Consider the following 20330-nt stretch of genomic DNA (forward strand, 5'->3'; position numbering starts at 1 on the left):
TACGTTACAATACAATATGTTACTGCAATCCTGCATTCTTGATCGTTACGTTACGTTACGTTACTGTAATCCTGATCGATACGTTACCGCAATCCTGATCGACACGTTCACGTTTTGTTTCCTCTTATTCTGAATTGGTTCATGCCGATGGATTTCAACTGACAAACACCATCATTTATTCATTCCTGAGAACAAACAAGCAAATTGTGAACTTGAATCAGATTGAGTAGCTTCCACGAAAGCCATAATCTCAAAATATATTGAAATTTTAAAACAATTTCGTGTCAGGAAATTATACGTCGACAACATTTACTGGTGTGATCATGTATTTAATCGCATCGATCCTACTCCTCCTCTTTGCGCAATCGATGGCGTCGTCTTCTCTTTCCACAGGCAAGCAAGATTTCTCACTCCCTTGTAAAAACAATATCCGGCCAACTGGAAGAAGGTGACACCTTTTTGTTTGGTTCCAGGCACCGCAGGCGAGGGGGAGGCGGACCTGACGCCGCTGCAGAAGCACGTCGCCTTCTTCGACAGGAACAATGACGGCGTCATCTACCCGTCCGAGACCTACCAAGGTTCCATATCTCACTGTCTTTCTCTGTGCCTTTGTCGGTGGATTGATCGTAGCTGTCGGACGTGCAGGATTTCGGGCGATTGGCTCCGGCGTGGCTTTGTCTGCTGCCAGCGCCGCTTTCATCCATGGCTTCCTCAGCGCCAAAACTTGCCCCCCTGTGAGTGGATCAAGTAGTTTTTTTTTGTGTGTTTATCAAAGAAATTGTGGAAGGACTGATCATTTAAAATATGGGTTCCTTTCTAGTTGATCATCTTGATTATATTGAATGTTTGTTTAATGTAGGGTAAATCTCCGCTTCCTTCTTTGCCAATCTACGTGGAGAACATTCAGAGAGGCAAACATGGAAGTGACTCTGGGGTCTATGACACCGAGGGGAGGTACGTACCATTTACATTTTTCCTACTGAGAACTTGAACATCGATGGCTAAATCTTGTCCTAAATTTTATCTCCTTGCTGCTGAATCTTTCCTTTGCATTTTTGTTGGATTTGCATGGGTATTAAATTTAGGTTCGTGGTCTCCAAATTCGAAGAGATATTTAAGAAGCATGCCAAGACAAACCCTGAAGCAATATCATCAGAGGAGTTGAAGGAGATGCTCCAGGCGAACGGGGAGCCCAATGACAGCAAAGGGAGGTAGGTTTCAGCTTTAACGGAGTGGAACAAACTGAAGATTTTATCTGATAACTGAAAATTCATTCTCGTGTTGGGAATTTGTCTAGGTTGGCGAGCCAGACAGAATGGCAACTGCTTTATAATAGGGGCAAAGATAAAGAAGGATTCCTGCACAAGGATACCATACAAGCTATTTATGATGGAAGCCTCTTTTACCAGTGGGAGAAGGAGACGCAATCTTCAGTGAAGAAAGCATGATGGTCTGATAGCTCTGTAATCTGGATTTCATGGATTCTATAGTTTCATATGAATTTTAAAATAAATTATTGGATAATTATGTTTTAGAATGCTACTGGAATTCTGAATACACAATCAAGTGTTGTATCCACTCGTTCACAGTGAAAAAGGGCTGCTATTGATGGACGCAAAATAGTAGTGAAACAGAAGGAATAAAATGTTTCTTGAACACGAATGTTTTGTTCTCAATCTACAAACAAAATCATATAATAATACATCACAGATGTATGTACATTTTTAACATCTCTGTGAAACTATATCTGTACAGTGTTTGATTCAGAAATACAAATTACAGCAGTGGTTTTTACTAGGAGCCGAGCCAATGGATCTGGTATTGAGTTCAACATCTCAACCATTGAGTATGTGATACTTGCAAAGGGGGCAGGTTGCATTTATCCGAAGCCATTTGACGATGCAAGAAGAGTGGAAATGATGATTGCAGAGAAGAGAAAGTAAAGAATTTCCATCTTCATAAGAAGTTAAGCAAATACAACAGCCCTAAGAAAATAGAGACAAAAGTAAGACAACTTTGGATTCTTGCAATCATTAGTAAATGAAGAAACAGTTTCAGCTCAAGACTTTAATCTACATAACTGAATGGTCTGCAATTAGTAAATGAACTTATCACACTGAATAATATAATATTTACAAAAACCAACTGTGTAAAAATGCAAAGACAGTTCAAATTACCTAATGGAACTAGCCAGATACTATTCTATATGTATGCAAGAAAGTTAAAGTAGTTGTACTTTCGTGGATTCTAACTAAAAACTCAATGGATTCCAAAGTTTCAGATAGATACATGGCTTGGAATTAGAATTAATCTAATGATTTGTACTAAATTACAAACTTTCAAATCTGAATATGGTAAAAAATAAATAAATAAAGAATCAGTCTCAAAGAAATTAACATGAATAAGGGGGGCAAATGCCAAGATAGGTAAAACTTACTGCATCCTCCTTTGGAAGAACATGCTCATCAGAGGTAAATCCCCTGTGATTTAAATCTGGAACCATTAATCGTTCCTTTATTAACTTTTGTCCATCACGGTGAAACTCAGAATATCTGTATCTAGAAAGCATACCGATGTCCGCATCAGTAGCACTTTCCTTTACACACAAAGTGAACATAGAGATAAGGATTAGCCAAACGCATGACAGACTAATGCTTAGCAGCCTAATCTTATATCAAGAAAATCTAAAGTCCTCACCTGACCAATATTTGTTTGAAGCCAAGAGTGGGCAGCTCCTTGGCAGCAACAAAGAGGGGGATCGAGCTTAATCCAAGCAAGTACAGACTCTCCAAGACATTGCTCCTCTGTGGAATCTAGACAAAGCACAATGGTTGACCGGACAGATCACAACATTGTCCTGTTTCATTTTGAGAGTGTTCGATCAGAACCTACCTTTCTTGAAAATACTCCATCGAACTACTAAGTTCTAGTGGGATGTAAAGTGTGACAAAGCGCTGAAGGAATTAAAAGATTACTTGTCTACTTTACATGTACTTGCTAAACTAATAATGGGCGAGCCATTGTGGGTGAACTTGTTTGTCATTGAGAGTGTTGTCAGGTCTATACTAGAATTACATGAGAGGAAGGAACAACGGTCTGTATATTTCTTAAGTCATTTATTAAAAGATCTTAAGTGCTGCTACACTGCTCTTGAGAAATTGGCATATGGGCGAGTCTTAGCCGCTCAGAGGTTATGTCCTTATTTTCTTTCGCATCCAATCATAGTATTAACCAATGACACCCTAGGTCAAGTACTCATCAACCCGAAAGCTTCAGAAAGATTGATCAAGTGGATCCTAGAGGTTAGCGAATATGACATCTAATATCAACCCCGAACAACCATCAAAACTCAGGCCTTAGCTAATTTTGTAACTAAGATACAAAGTCTAGAGTAGAAGAAACTTGAAAAATCTACGTGGATGGATTGTCTATTTAGCAAGGCAGTGAAGTCAAAATTCTTATGATATCACCCTGCAAAGACAGACTGTAGTTGTCCGTTCGGTTGGATTATTGAGCCACTAGTAACGAAGTAGAGTATGAAGTATTAATAGTCGATCTGTAAGCTACGAAACTTGTGGGATCTATCCTAGTCCTAATCTACTCTGATTCCCAGTTGGCGGCTCAATAGTTCTCAGACAACTTCAAAATCAACAGTGAATGACTAAAGTTGTATGCGGAGGCTTTTGAGAAATTGAAAGTCAGATTTCAAGAAGTGACCTTACAGAAAATCCCCTAAGTAGAAAATCAGGAGGGTGACGAGTTAGCCAAATTATCTAGCTCCTTAATCCCTTAGACTCTAGACAAACCTATGGAGCAAACTTTGTTGATAGCTCATATTGAACGACAAGCTGAGCTAGAGTGACTGAAGAGCATCGTTAATTTCATTCTTCTGTCAAGGAATTTTATCCTCCGATCGGGAGCAAATGCATATGATCAAAAAAAGGGGCGGGCGATTTACATTGGTTGGAGACCACTTGTAAGATAGCTTTCTCTCGCCCTTTGCTCAAATGTATCGGGTTGGATGATGTGCAGTATATTTTATAAGAGGTTCATCAGGTCTCTTGTGGAAGCTACACGGGTGGTTTGTCACTTGCTTGGAAGATTTTGTTAGATGGATATTTTTGGCTCACTCTACATGCCGATTTGACTCAACTAGTACTCATTTATTTATCATGTCAAAAGCACCAGAACATACCGTACCACCCTATAGAATTGTTGAAGAACTCAATTATTTTATGTTCGTTCGACCAATAGGGGATGAATATTGTAGGACCCTTCCCAATGGCACTTGTCCAGAAAAGATACCTCTTGTTGGTTGTTGGCTATTTTTCCTAGTGGGTAGAAGTTGAGACACCGACAAAAATAATTGAGCAGATAGTTATCAAGTTCTTGTGACAGAACATAGTATGTCGGTTCAGAAATTCTTGTAAACTCATATCAGATAATGGAAGGCAGTTCTAGGATCAAAAAATCTGGAAGTAGTGCTCAATTTATGTTATCTTGCAAGCTTTCACTTCTGTAACTTATCCTCAAAGTAACAGTCAAACCATGGTCACCAACAGAAAAATCATCAGAGGACTCAAAACTAATCTGGATCATGTTGGAAAAAGTTGGGTGGCAGAATTGGCCAGTTTGTTGTGGGCCTATTACACTACGCCTTGAGAAGTCATAGGGATAACTCCTTTTTAGCTTGTTTATGGTGGAGAAGTGATCATTCCAGTGGAAGTCAGTTTGGAGTCCGACCGAAGACAACTGTATGATCAAAACAACATCGATCGGCGCCTTATAAAGCTCAATCTGATAAATGAGACCAGAGATAAAGCTATCGTTTGGCTGGTGCCCTATCATCAATAAGTGAAGTAAAATTATAATTGGAGGGGCATCTCAAAGTTCTATCAAGTAAGCGATCTAGTTTGGAAGTGAATGAAGCCGATCAGGAATGTCAGCAAGTTAGAACCGCGACGACGCAGACCATACAAGGTGATGCAGACACTCGCCTCGAGGTCTTATTATCTTCAAGACACTAAAAGAAGAGACTTAGAGCGGTCGTAGAATGTAAACTATCTGCAACCTTATCAAGCCTAAGAATATGCTTGTAGTGTTCTTATATATCCTGTTGAATATTCACGCTTAATGAAAATGCAGACAAACTTAGCTCAGGATCCATGAATTTCAAACTCTCGAGCCTTAGTGTCTAGTTATAAGCGGGGTTCCCATTATCCTTTGACTAGCCATCAGGTTAGAGGTTCAATTCTAGACTCTTGAGTCTTAGCGCCAAGTTATAAGTGGGTTTCCCCGTGCCCTTCGACCGACCATCCAATCAAAGGTTCAATTTCAGAATCTCAAGCCTTAGCGCCGAGTTATAAACAGATTTTCCCATGCCCTTCGACCGACTATCTGGTCAGAGGTTCAATTCTAGACTCTTGAGTCTTAGCGCTGAATTATAATCAGATTTTTTTCGTACCCTTTGACCGATCATCAGGTTGAAGTTCAATTCAAGACTCTCATGACTTACCACTGAGTTATAAGGGGGTTTGTCCATACCCTTCGACTGGTCATCCGGTAAGAGGTTCAATTTCAGAATCTTAAGACTTAGTATAGGGTTATAAGTTGGCTTTCTGGTGTCATTCGACACAGTCAGAGGTTCAAATACAAACTCTCGAGTCTTAGCGCCGAGTTATAAATGAGTTTCTCCATACCCTTCGACTGACCATCCGGTCAAAGGTTAATTCTAGACTCTCGAGTTTTAACGTCGAGTTATAAGTAGGTTTCTGTAAGTACTGGGTTAGTTTTGATATGGCCAATCGGGTTAAGTTAGGCTCTACGATTTTGATGTCTTGTGTCTGAGTGTGCAGAGACTTAGGAATACAAGGAGTCAAACAAAAGATGCAACTAGTGAGAATGATGACACAGAAAGCTAGTTGACAATCTCAATGCATCTGAGAAACAAGGTGATATAGAAGAGTACAACAGCAGATGAAAAGGAAGTGGGCAGTGCATCCGAGGGACAAGAAGCCATGGAGGAAGCCTGCTCGAGAAGAAGATCGTAGTTGGGTTCTGATGAGTTTAATTCTGAATGACCGGAGCATCACCCAAAGAAGAGCGAGGAAGAATTAACTGATTAGAGGTTAATTAGATGTCATAAAGAAGCTTGGAGGCGACCTCATGCTTTTGAAAGAGGCACCCTCATGCCTTGATGGATGCACCCTAAACCCTTCCTTGGAGGCACCCTCATAGGAGCTTGGAGGCACGCTCATACTTTAGATAGAGGCACCCTCATGCTTTGACGGAGGCACCCTCATGCCTTGATGGAGGCGCCCTAAAGCCTCCCTTGGAGGCACCCTGATAGGATCTTGGAGGTGCCTCTAATGAACAATAGTAATTATGCTACCGTTGAGAAGAAGATAAACTTATATCCTCTTAGAGGCACCCTAGATCCTCTTAAAGGTGCCTCCAACCAATGGTAATTTTTTTCAAGAGGCTATAAAAATCCCCTAAAGCCAGGAAATCATTAACAATCATTATATTCACTTTCCAAGCTTTTTTTGAGCATTCAAAATCTGTAAGAGGTCGCTACTCTACCTATGCAAAGGAGATTTTTCTTAGTAGAGCTTTCAATTATTTTGGTTAACAACCATCTAGGTTGTAACCAAATAAATCTTTTTATCCTCTTACTTTATTTCTGTTATTTCTTTTAATGTTAATTATTGGACTTAATTAATGTGACTATCCTTGCTAAGCAAAAGTAAGAGATTTAGTTAATTTATTTTTAGTATTATTCACCCCTATAGTCGGTCTCACCAGGACCTATAGTTTCCCCGTACCCTTCGACTGACCTTCCCATAAAAGGTTTAATTCCAAACTCTTGAACCTTAGCGTCAAGTTATAAGTGGGTTTCCCCGTGCCCTTGAATTGACCATCTGATCGGAGGTTGAATTCTAGACTCTCAAGCCTGAGCACTGAGTTATAAGAAGGTTTTCCCGTGCCTTTCGATTAGACGACTGATCGAAAGTTCAATTCCAGGCTCTCATCCCTCCACGTTGAGTCATTAGCGAGTTATCTCAACCCTTCTACTATTCGATCAGGTGTTCAAAACTTTCCAAATGGTCAAAATGATACTTTTGCAAATCGACATCTATTTAAACACTACTCGCACAAATTCAAGCAAATAAATTGACACCACGCCAAGAAAAAAATGCATGACACAACGCTAAAGAAAAAATTCAAAGGCAAAAAAGCAGTGGAAGAATATATTGGAGCAATCTGAGTACTCTAGGTTTTGATATTTAGGTAAAGGTTTAAATTAGGTTTATTGTTGTATTTGATATGCATTGTGAGTTTGCAGGATACAAGTACAACAAGAAGAATCCAAGTGTGATCTTGGCAAAGGAGGAAAGTCCAAGGGTGAGTCTTGGCGGTGTAATTTCAAGCATGTAGTCTTGACTGTTAGAATGTATACTAAAAGTCTAGCTTTAGGTATAAACATTTATCTAGAAATAAGAATCACATTGGTCAAATGCCTACATTTATGATAAATGCAGTTGCTCAATTAATTTATATTGTAGATAACATGGTGTGTGGTGTCACACACAGAAGATCATGTTATTGGTTCCTTATAAATTATAAACAGTAGCTCACGACCAAGATGGAAAGGAACAAACCATTAGAAGGTCGTAGTGTATTTAGGTATTAGTTTATCTTAACTATATAATTACACTAGTACACTTAGAGTGTATTGAGTAGGACCATTTGAGGTCGTTCCTTTTATACTGACTTTATGAAGGAACAAAGACCTCAGTTATTATGGAAGTGTGTGCTCTTAATCCTAATATAATAACAAGCACATATATTTGATATTTATTTCTTTAATTTATCAATGGGTGAGATTTAGTTCGATAAATCAATAAGCCCGATAAGTTGGGAAATGATATCACTTATAGTGTGTGTTGTTGATTATAGAAGGAAACTATGTCCTAGTGATCTAGGTTGAGAATGCCCCCAAGAGGAGCTCATAAGGATTGTCATGTTAAACCCTGCAGGTGGACTTAGTCCGACATGACGATGAAGTTGAGTGGTACTACTCTTGGAGCTAGATATTAATTAAGTGAGTTGTCAGTAATTTACTTAATTAGTGGGCATTTGTTATCTTAAACACAGGGAGACTAACACACTCATAATAAGAAGGAGCCCAAAATGTAATTTGGGATTGGTGCGGTAGTTCAATAATAGTTCTTTAGTGGAATGAATTATTATTGATAAAATTAAGTTGTGTGTTCGGGGCGAACACGGGATGCTTAATTTTATCAGGAGACCAAAACCAATTCCTCCTCTCGGTCCCTACCGTAGCCTCTAGTATATAGAGATTTATACCCACCGTATACCCACCTTCTTACCCATCCAATGGGGCCGGTCAAGCTAGCTTGGAACCCAAGCTAGTGGGCCAAGACCAAGTGGATGAGCCATGAAGGTGGCCGGCCAAAGCTTGGGTCCAAAGCTTAGGTGGCCGACCACTAGAATATTAAAAAGGATTTTTATTAAAATTATTTCTTATGTGGATATCATGTTTTTAAAAGAGAGTTTAAAAATTAAAAATTTCCTTTTATAGCTTTCTACAAAAGATTAAGAGAAGAGATTAATCTCTTTCCTTATTTGTAGTTTAAAAGGATGTTTTTAATTTTTGGTTAAAACTTTCCTTATTTGTAAATCATCTACATGTTTAAAAGAGAGTTTAAAATTTGAAATCTTTCCTTATTTGTTGATTAAAGGAGGATTTTAAATTTTAAGAAAACTTTCCTTTTTAATCATGTTCATGATTTAAAAGAGGGTTTAAAATTAAATATTCTCTTTTATAAGTTTCTACAAAAGATTAAGAAAAGATTTGATATCTTTCCTTATTTGTAGATTAAAAGAGATTTTAATTTATAGAGATAACTTTCTTTTTATCCACATGTTTAAAAGAAATATTTTAATTTATTAAATTTCCTTTTTATAAACCAATCATGAAGGGATAAAAATTATTGAGAATTTTTTATAAATTTCTGGAAGCAAATAAGGAAGTTTTAATTGGTGTTTAAAATTTTATTTGCTTGGAGATTTTATGGTGTGGCCGGCCATTGCAAAATTGAAAAGAAAATTTGTTTTTAATTAAATAAATTTTCCTTTTCAATGGAAAAAGAATTAAGGAAGTTTTTATTAAATTTTCCTTATTTGCCAAGATCAAGGATTATAAAAGAAGGGGTAGAGGTGCCTTCATGGAACAACCATTATTATTTCTCTCCCTCTTTTCCTTGGTGTTGTGGTCGGCCAACCACTCTTTCTCTCTTCCTCTTGGTGGTGGCCGAACCTTCTCTATTGGCTTGGAGCTCTAATGGTGGCCGTATACTACTCGGAGAAGAAGAAGAAGAAGGAGAGAAAACTTGTATCCCTTGGAGCTTGGTTGGTGTTTTGTTTTTCGTCCTTGGTGAAGCTTCTTTGTGTTGGCCGAACCTAGCTAGGAGGAGAAGAAGGTGCTTGGTGGTTTCTCATCTCGGAAGATCGTTGCCCACACAACGTCCGAGGTTAGAAGAGGAATACGGTAGAAGATCAAGAGGTCTTTCTAGAAGGTATAACTAGTCATTTTTCTTTCCGCATCATGCTAGTTATTTATGGAAATAATACCAAATACAAGAGGCTTACGATTCTAGTGTTTCGAATATGTTTTTCGAAGTTGTGTTCTTTTGTTTTATTTTTCCTTGTGATTTGATTGTTCTTTTCGGTTAACCTAAAGTTATTTTAGGAAATTAAATATTAGATTTCTATAAAAGGTTTTGTCTAGTCGGTGGTGGTTGCTCCCATATCCAAGAAGGCCATGTGCCTCGCCACGTCAGTACTGGGAACCAATTATGGAAATTAATATTTAATGGAATTAATAACTTAAGGTGATTTGGGTCGAACGTGTTAAGTTCCGCAGGAGATCCAAGTCAAAACCTAAAAGAACAAATAGATTAAGTTTTGGATCAAACGTGTTAAGTTCTGCAGGCGATCAAAAATTTAATTTAAAAGAACATATGGTAGCTAGGAAAAAGTTCAGACCTTTGTACAAAATTTTTGTACAGTGGAACCTCTAGGCTTTCTGAGTAGCAACCAACATTGACAATGTAAGTCCAAGTGTGACTCGGCAATGGATGAAGTCCCAGAGGCTTGGCCTCTTGGCAAAGGAAGACCTGACAGCAATGACAAGGCCGATGGAAGCTTCATAAGGCAAGGCATGAAGGATGGGGAGTGATAACTAGCATTTTTGTGTATTGATTTGGCTCTTATACTTTGCATTTTCTATCTTCTTGCATACTTAATGTTGTGTTTATATCATGATTTGTGAATAGAGATTTATTTTGGACTTAATTATAAATTTTCTACAAACTATGGAATCTAATTTCATATTTTTATGTGGTTTTGTAGGAAATTCAAAGAGTCATGGATTAGGGTCGAGTCAGATCAAATTTGACTTGATTTTGAGGTAAAATGGAGGAGATCAAGCTGAATCAGTGTGAACCGTTGATCCAGATCAGTGAAATCTTATTCCTTCAGGGAGGCATCCGAGGGACGCAAGGCTGATAGAGGAGGCTAGAAGAGTATGTCTAGGTTTTGTGGGTAAGGACGAGTGCATGAGAGATTATACTTTGGGTAAAGTTTTAGGTTTAGGATTTTACAATAGCAGTATTGTACAAATTACTGTAGCAGTGTTGTAGCATTCGACTGGTGTTTTCATTAGTCAACTGGTAGCAAACAGAATATCTCTGTTCGTTCAACCCATGTAGAGCAGTCGATTGATACTTTCATCAGTCGACTAGTATCGAGTTGTTGGCCTGTAATGGTCGAATTACATTTAGGACCAATCGACTGATGTTTTTACTAGTTGACTGGTGGTGGGAAAAACAATAGGTGTTTTGCTCCCAAGCTCTATTTAATAGAACTCGAAGTGCTGGAGCAAGGTTGATGAAATAGGGGTGGTTAACTCTTATTAGTAGTAGTCTTTCTAGCTCTTGTGTGTGATCCGTGTGTACGTGATCAAGGTTGTGGAGAGGTTTCTCCACCCATAAGAAGATCGTGCTAGCCAGTGGTTTTCTAGGGATTGATCCACTGACAGATTGAAGTTTCGTCTACCTTACGGAAACGCCGTGGAGTAGGAGCAAGTTATCTCCGAACCACGTAACTAAACGTATTAAGGTTTGCTTTGTTTTCTTCTTTGTATTATTTAGGGTTTAGCTTTATATTTGTTAGTATTTTATTTTGTATTTCCGCTGCATACTAACGAATGTATGAAGCAACGATTTAGGTGATCGGCTATTCACCCCCTCTAGCTGGGCGTCAAGGTCCTAACAAAACATATACATCAGAACATCATGAGTTTTTAAGTTTTTACAAAGCTAAGAGGATGAAACCCCAAAGAAAAAATGTCTCTTGAACATATTAAGCGAAGTCCGGGAAAGTGTCCTCTAGAATGTCCTCTAAAATTTTCTAGTGGCGAATAAAATTCTTAGGGATGTCCGCTGTTAAATGGCATGCTTTCCTAAGCTACTTTATGGCTCCTTTCGTGCCATATTCAAATATCTTTGCGGTCCGACGGGTGAGTATCATATTGAAGTTTTGAGAGTGCAAATAATCCACTCTGAAAGCCTCAAGTCACTCGGACTCCCCTGCTTTGTAATTTTCCAACTCGGCCTTTAAGACCTCCAACTCGGCATGCTTAGAATCTAGGGTGTGCTGTTTCTTTTCAAGTTGAAGGTCCTTGATAGTCAATTCGGTTTGTTTACTAGACAAGGTGGAGGTAAGGTTGACCTCTGTTTCTTTTAGCTTCTTGGTGAGTGCAAAATACGACACTCAAATAATAATTAAATAATAAGATTATTTGAGAAATAATCTTATTGGAATTTTTAGAAATTTTCTGAGAATTTTTCGGAGCTCGTAAGATGTATTTTAAGGGGATCAAATATTGGGTTGTAAGAAAGCCTATTTGGAATATCCAAAAATGAGAGTTGATTGAGGTATAAACTTAGGTTTTGATTTGTCCTAAACCTAAGTTCGAATTTTATAAATCTAATGCATTACCGTACCCTAGCCTCCTTTCCCACGCTGATCCCCACCTCGCGAGCACCCCCGATTTCTTCACCGCCAACCTCTCCTCCTCCGCCGAACTCCTTCCTTCCCTCTCCCTCTCGCGAGTTCCCGTGCCCTAGCTCTCACACCGCCGACCTCCCTCCTTCCCGAGTCTCGCGTTTCCCCTCACCACACCGTCGCCTCTGTCCATAGCACGGGATCGCGCCGGCGTTGCTCATCCCGACGTCGACCGAGCCTTCTTCCCTCTTTTCCTCGCGAGTTCCCACAACCACATCCTGCGATCTCTCCTCCTCACGCCAACACCAAAGACGTCGCTACGAGCCAACTTCCCTCTTTTCCTCGCAAGTTCAGTGGGGCAAGTTCGTTATACTTATTTTGTATGTGGATGATATATTGCTTGCGAGCAATAATAAGGATCTGTTGCTTCAAACTAAGCCATTTCTATCTCGTAATTTTCAAATGAAACATCTTAGTGAAGCATCCTTTATTGTTGGTTGCTACTCGGAAAACCTAATAGTTCCACTGTACAAAAATTTTGTACAAAGGTCTGAACCTTTTCCTAGCTACTATGTGTTCTTTTAAATTAAACTTGGATCGCCTGCAGAACTTAACACGTTTTATCCAAAATTTAATCTATTTGTTCTTTTAGGTTTTGACTTGGATCTCCTGCGGAACTTAACATGTTCGATCCAAATCACCTAAGTTATTAATTCCATTAAATATTAATTTCCATAATTGGTTTCCAGTACTGACGTGGCGAGGCACATGGCCTTCTTGGATATGGGAACAACCACCACCGACTAGACAAAACCTTTTAAGGAAAGCTAATATTTAATTTCCGAAAATAACTTTAGGTTAACCGAAAAGAACAATCAAATCACAAGGAAAAAAAATAAAGAACACAACATCGAAAACAAATTCGAAATACTAGAATCGCATGCCTCTTGTATTTAGTATTATTTCCAAAAATAACTAGTATGATGCGGAAAGGAAAAATACTAGTTATACCTTTTAGAAAGACCTCTTGATCTTCTACCGTATTCCTCTTCTAACCTCGGACGTTGTGTAGGCAACGATCTTCCGAGATGAGAACCCACCAAAGCACCTTCTTCTCCTCCTTGCTAGGTTCGGCCAAATCAAAAGCTTCACCAAGGATGAAGAAAAAACACCAACCAAGCTCCAAGGGATGCAAGCTTTCTCTCCTTCTTCTTCTTCTTCTCCAAGTAGTATCCGGCCACCACAAAGAGGAAGAGAGGGAGAGAGGATGGCCGGCCACAACACCAAGGAAAAAGAGGGAGAGAATAATAGAAGTTGTTTCTCATGAAGGCACCCCAACCCCCTCTTTTATATTCCTTAGCTTTGGTAAATAAGGAAATTTAATTACAATAAAATTTCCTTAACTTTCCTTGACATGAATTAATTAAGAAAAATAAAACAAAATTTCCTAAATCATCATGTCATGGCCGGCCACATCAAACAAGAGCAAACAAGACAATTTTTAATCAACAATTAAAAATTCCTTATTTGTCTTCGTAAATTTTAAAAAATAAAATTTCCCTTTAAAATCCCTTCATGGTTGATAAAAAAAATTTCTATAATTTTAATTTTTCAACATGTGAATAATTTTTAAAGAGAAAATAAAATATCTTTCCTATCTACAAATAAGGAAAGAGATCTAATCTCTTTTCTTAATCTTTTGTAAAAGAGATATTTTAATTTTAATTCTCTCCAATAAATTATATCTTTCACATAAGAAAAAATTAAAATTAAAATTCTTTAAAATTAATGGGGGTCGGCCACCTAAGCTTGGGTTCAAGCTAGGGTCGGCCACCCATGAACCAAGGCTTGGCCGGCCCAAGCTTGATCCACAAGCTAGCTTGGTCGGCCCCCTTATCATGGGTATGAAGGTGGGTATAGGTGGGTATAGTACTCTATAAATAAGAGGCTACGATAGGGACCGAGAGGAAGAATTGGTTTTGGTCTCCCGATAAAATTAAGCATCCCGTGTTCGCCCCGAACACACAACTTAATTTTATCAATAATAATTCATTCCACTAGAAAACTATTATTGAACTATCGCACCAATCCCAAATTACATTTTTGGGCTCCTTCTTATTATGAGTGTGTTTGTCTCCCTGTGTTTAAGATGTCGAATGTCCACTAATTAAGTGAGTTACTAACAACTCATTTAATTAATATCTTAATCCAAAAATTGTACCACTCAACCTTATCGTCATGCCGGACTAAGTCCACCTGTAGGGTTTAACATGACAATCCTTATGAGCTCATCTTGAGAACATTATCAACCTAGATTACTAGAACACAGTTTCCTTCTATAATCAACAACACACACTATAAGTGATAACATTTCCCAACTTATCGGGCTTATTGATTTATCGAACTAAATCTCACCCATTGATAAATTAAAGAAATAAATATCAAATATATGTGCTTGTTATTATATTAGGATTAAGAGCACACACTTCCATAATAACTGAGGTCTTTGTTCCTTTATAAAGTCAGTATAAAAGAAACGACCTCTAATGGTCCTACTCAATACACTCTAAGTGTACTAGTGTAATTATATAGTTAAGATAAACTAATTCCTAATTACACTACGACTTTCCAATGGTTTGTTCCTTTCCATTTTGGTCGTGAGCTACTGTTTATAATTTATAAGTTACTGATAACATCATCTTCTGTATGTGGCACCACATACTATGTTATCTACAATATAAATTAATTGAACAACTACAACTAAATGTAGACAATTTGACCAAATGTGATTCTTTATTAAAACTGAATGTTTACAAAAGCTTAGACTATGTATGTGTAGAACCTTTAGTCCCGCATCTATTATCATCTATATGCTAATAATATATATTCAATATATATATGGATTTATAGTCCCACATCTATGATTATCTATGGGTTGATAATAGATGTGCACTATATAATGGGTTGATCTCCAAAGGATTAGGGTATCTCCTTCTTCTTCTTTCATAGGATTGTTGGATCGACACTGCATTCAGGTTCTTTGTAATTACATTATTTACTTTTTTATGTCTTATTCTCGATAAAACAAAGATCCATGCTTATATGTTTTTGATTTTTCTATTTGAATTTTTATTTTGATTGTCTAAAATTTATACGACTTAGATTTTTATGAGAATTATCTTGATTTTTCTATTTGAATTTTTATTTTGATTGTCTAAAATTCATACGGCTTAGATTTTTACAAGAATTATCATGACCTGCTTACTGATATTTTCTTCCTTCTATATTTTTTTTATCATTCAACACCATCTTCTTCTGCTTTTAATTTTCATAATCAACATCAAAAGCCACCTCTCTCTTTCCCGATTTTGGACATCATCGTCCATGAGAGCAACGCATTCGTAAGCCACCTTCTACCATTCACAAGAATAGCGTCTACTGATATTGTCCACTTTAACGTTCCTTATATATTTGTAAGTGAGTAAAGGAAAAACAAAAATTCGAAGAAGATTAATCAAATTGTTTTAAAAAAATAACAAACTAATTAGTTATTTTCTGTGAAATTCATTCGTGAAATAAAAATTGTTTACGTTACAATACGTTACTGCAATCATGCATTCCTAATCATTACATTAATTTACGTTACGATACGATACGTTACCGCAATCCTGGTCGATATGTTACCGCAATCCTGATCGATACGTTCACGTTTTGTTTCCTCTTATTCTGAATTGGTTCATCCCAATAGAGTTCAACTGGCAAACACCATCATTTATTCATTCCCGAGAACAAACAAGAAAACTGTGAACTTGAATCGGATTGAGTAGCTTCCACGAAAGTCATAATCCCAAAATATATTGAAATTTTAAAACAATTTCGTGTCAGGAAATTATACGTCTTTTGAGATTGCTTTACAAATATGATTCACTTTATGATATGAATATGATACAGATTTCTTTTGGAATCATAAAGTGAATCATGATGTGTTATTGCAGTTTAACATAAAATATTTTGCAAATATGATCTGACCTCTTTTGAGATCATCTTAGGACCAATTGAAAATTGACATATACTGATCACATTTCATGTAATTTTCACCCTGCACATCTACATCTTGATATTGTGATTATTGTTGGGACTTGTTACGATCATATACAGTAGCTATGACATCTTTAGTCCTATACTAATGAAGTTAATGGACCAGATTGCTTGCAAGGATATCTTGTACTCATAAAATTTGATGTTAACTAAAGTTTTACTTATATTCCATATACAACTCACATTTAGCCCAAATGAGATATTGTTAGATATAATTATCTCTATTAGGTGGGGTTATTTTTAAGTTGCATATGTGAATACGATCTGAACCCTTTAAACTGATCTAACTTATGCTTATTGGGTTCGGTTATTGGATGTAGACCATGTATATGTAGAATCTTTAGTCCCACATCTATTATCATCTATATGCTAATAATAGATGTTCAGTATATATATGGATTTATAGTCCCACATCTATGATTATCTATAGGTTAATAATAGATGTATACTATATAATGGGTTGGTCTCCAAAGGATTAGGGTATCTCCTTCTTCTTTCATAAGATTGTTGGATTGACACTGCATTCAGGTTCTTTGTAATTATATTATTTACTTTTTTATGTCTTATTCTCGATAAAACAAAGAACCATGCTCATATGTTTTTTATTTTTCTATTTGAATTTTTATTTTGATTGTCTAAAATTCATCCGGCTTAGATTTTTACGAGAATTATCTTGATTTTTCTATTTGAATTTTTATTTTGATTGTCTAAAATTCATACGGCTTAGATTTTTACGAGAATTATCATGATCTGCTTACTGATATTTTCTTCCTTCTATATTTTTTTTTATCGTTCAGCACCATCTTCTTCTGCTTATAATTTTCATAATCAACCTCAAAAGCCACCTCTCTCTTTCCCGATTTTGGACATCATCGTCCATGAGACCAACGCATTCGTAAGCCACCTTCTACCATTCACAAGAATAGCGTGTACTGATATTGCCCACTTTAACGTTCCTTATATATTTGGAAGTGAGCAAAGGAAAAACAAAAATTCGAAGAAGATTAATCAAATTGTTTTAAAAAAATAACAAACTAATTAATTATTTTCTATGAAATTCATTCGTGAAAAAAATTTGTTTACATTACAATACAATATGTTACTGTAATCATGCATTCCTGATCGTTACGTTACGTTACGTTACGATACGTTACTGTAATCCTGAACGATACGTTACCGCAATCCTGATCGATACGTTCACGTTTTGTTTCCTCTTTTTCTGAATTGGTTCATGCCGATGGATTTCAACTGGCAAACACCATCATTTATTCATTCCTGAGAACAAACAAGCAAATTGTGAACTTGAATCGGATTGAGTAGCTTCCACGAAAGCCATAATCCCAAAATATATTGAAATTTTAAAACAATTTCGTGTCAGGAAATTATACGTCGACAGCATTTACTGGTGTGATCATGTATTTAATCGCATCGATCCTCCTCCTCCTCTTTGCGCAATCGATGGCGTCATCTTCTCTTTCCACAGGCAAGCAAGATTTCTCACTCCCTTGTAAAAACAATATCCGGCCAACTGGAAGAAGGTGACGCCTTTTTGTTTGGTTCCAGGTAGCGCAAGCGAGGGGGAGGCGGACCTGACGCCGCTGCAGAAGCACGTCGCCTTCTTCGACAGGAACAACGACGGCGTCATCTACCCGTCCGAGACCTACCAAGGTTCCATATCTCACTGTCTTTCTCTGTGCCTTTGTCGGTGGATTGATCGTAGCTGTCGGACGTGCAGGATTTCGGGCGATTGGCTCCGGCGTGGCTTTGTCTGCTGCCAGCGCTGCTTTCATCCATGGCTTCCTCAGCGCCAAAACTTGCCCCCCTGTGAGTGGATCAAGTAGTTTTTTTTTGTGTGTTTATCAAAGAAATTGTGGAAGGACTGATCATTTAAAATATTGGTTCCTGTCTAGTGGATCATCTTGATTATATTGAATGTTTGTTTAATGTAGGGTAAATCTCCGCTTCCTTCTTTGCCAATCTACGTGGAGAACATTCAGAGAGGCAAACATGGAAGTGACTCTGGGGTCTATGACACCGAGGGGAGGTACGTACCATTTACATTTTTCCTACTGTGAACTTGAACATGGATGGCTAAATCTTGTCCTAAATTTTATCTCCTTGCTGCTGAATCTTTCCTTTGCATTTTTGTTGGATTTGCATGGGTATTAAATTTAGGTTCGTGGTCTCCAAATTCGAAGAGATATTTAAGAAGCATGCCAAGACAAACCCTGAAGCAATATCATCAGAGGAGTTGAAGGAGATGCTCCAGGCGAACGGGGAGCCCAATGACAGCAAAGGGAGGTAGGTTTCAACTTTAACGGAGTGGAACAAACTGAAGATTTTATCTGATAACTGAAAATTCATTCTCGTGTTGGGAATTTGTCTAGGTTGGCGAGCCAGACAGAATGGCAACTGCTTTATAATAGGGGCAAAGATAAAGAAGGATTCCTGCACAAGGATACCATACAAGCTATTTATGATGGAAGCCTCTTTTACCAGTGGGAGAAGGAGACGCAATCTTCAGTGAAGAAAGCATGATGGTCTGATAGCTCTGTAATCTGGATTTCATGGATTCTATAGTTTCATATGAATTTTAAAATAAATTATTGGATAATTATGTTTTAGAATGCTACTGGAATTCTGAATGCACAATCAAGTGTTGTATCCAAAGGGCTGCTATTGATGGACGCAAAATAGTAGTGAAACAGAAGGAATAAAATGTTTCTTGAACACGAATGTTTTGTTCTCAATCTACAAACAAAATCATATAATAATACATCACAGATGTATGTACATTGTTAACATCTCTGTGAAACTATATCTGTACAGTGTTTGATTCAGAAATACAAATTACCGCAGTGGTTTTTACTAGGAGCCGAGCCAATGGATCTGGTATTGATTTCAACATCTCAACCATTGAGTATGTGATACTTGCAAAGGGGGCAGGTTGCATTTATCCGAAGCCATTTGACGATGCAAGAAGAGTGGAAATGATGATTGCAGAGAAGAGAAAGTAAAGAATTTCCATCTTCATAAGAAGTTAAGCAAATACAACAGCACTAAGAAAATAGAGACAAAAGTAAGACAACTTTCGATTCTTGCAATCATAAGTAAATGAAGAAACAGTTTCAGCTCAAGACTTTAATCTACATAACTGAATGGTCTGCAATTAGTAAATGAACTTATCACACTGAATAATATAATATTTACAAAAACCAACTGTGTAAAAATGCAAAGACAGTTCAAATTACCTAATGGAACTAGCCTGATACTATTCTATATGTATGCAAGAAAGTTAAAGTAGTTGTACTTTCGTGGATTCTAACTAAAAACTCAATGGATTCCAAAGTTTCAGATAGATACATGGCTTGGAATTAGAATTAATCTAATGATTTGTACTAAATTACAAACTTTCAAATCTGAATATGGTAAAAAATAAATAAATTAAGAATCAGTCTCAAAGAAATTAACATGAATAAGGGGGGCAAATGCCAAGATAGGTAAAACTTACTGCATCCTCCTTTGGAAGAACACGCTCATCAGAGGTAAATCCCCTGTCATTTAAATCAGGAACCATTAATCCTTCCTTTATTAACTTTTGTCCATCACGGTGAAACTCAGAATATCTGTATCTAGAAAGCATACCGATGTCCGCATCGGTAGCACTTTCCTTTACACACAAAGTGAACATAGAGATAAGGATTAGCCAAACGCATGACAGACTAATGCTTAGCAGCCTAATCTTATATTAAGACAATCTAAAGTCCTCACCTGACCAATATTTGTTTGAAGCCAAGAGTGGGCAGCTCCTTGGCAGCAACAAAGAGGGGGATCGAGCTTAATCCAAGCAAGTACAGTCTCTCCAAGACATTGCTCCTCTGTGGAATCTAAACAAAGCACAATGGTTGACCGGACAGATCACAACATTGTCCTGTTTCATTTTGAGAGTGTCCGATCAGAACCTACCTTTCTTGAAAATACTCCATCGAACTACTAAGTTCTAGTGGGATGTAAAGTGTGACAAAGCGCTGAAGGAATTAAAAGATTAATTGTCTACTTTACATGTACTTGCTAAACTAATAATGGGCGAGCCATTGTGGGTGTACTTGTTCGCCATTGAGAGTGTTGTCAGGTCTATG

The 20330-nt window shown here is 37.4% G+C and overlaps 2 protein-coding genes across 2 annotated transcripts; both read left to right on the forward strand.

The window, feature by feature from the left end:
• Nucleotides 1-430: 430 nt before the first annotated feature.
• Nucleotides 431-1635, forward strand: LOC122030380 (probable peroxygenase 5; the record flags this gene model as incomplete). Its single annotated transcript, XM_042589586.1, has 5 exons — nt 431-578; nt 646-734; nt 860-954; nt 1086-1211; nt 1298-1635. Coding segments are annotated over 5 exons (609 nt in total), but the record flags the coding sequence as incomplete, so codon positions are not given.
• A 16082-nt stretch (nt 1636-17717) lies between these two features.
• On the forward strand, nt 17718-18906 carry LOC122030381 (probable peroxygenase 5; the record flags this gene model as incomplete). Its single annotated transcript, XM_042589587.1, has 5 exons — nt 17718-17859; nt 17927-18015; nt 18141-18235; nt 18367-18492; nt 18579-18906. Coding segments are annotated over 5 exons (603 nt in total), but the record flags the coding sequence as incomplete, so codon positions are not given.
• Between the last annotated feature and the right edge of the window lie 1424 nt (nt 18907-20330).

This window comes from Zingiber officinale, chromosome 10B, assembly GCF_018446385.1.
Source record: "Zingiber officinale cultivar Zhangliang chromosome 10B, Zo_v1.1, whole genome shotgun sequence".
NCBI classification, from domain to species: Eukaryota; Viridiplantae; Streptophyta; class Magnoliopsida; order Zingiberales; family Zingiberaceae; genus Zingiber; species Zingiber officinale.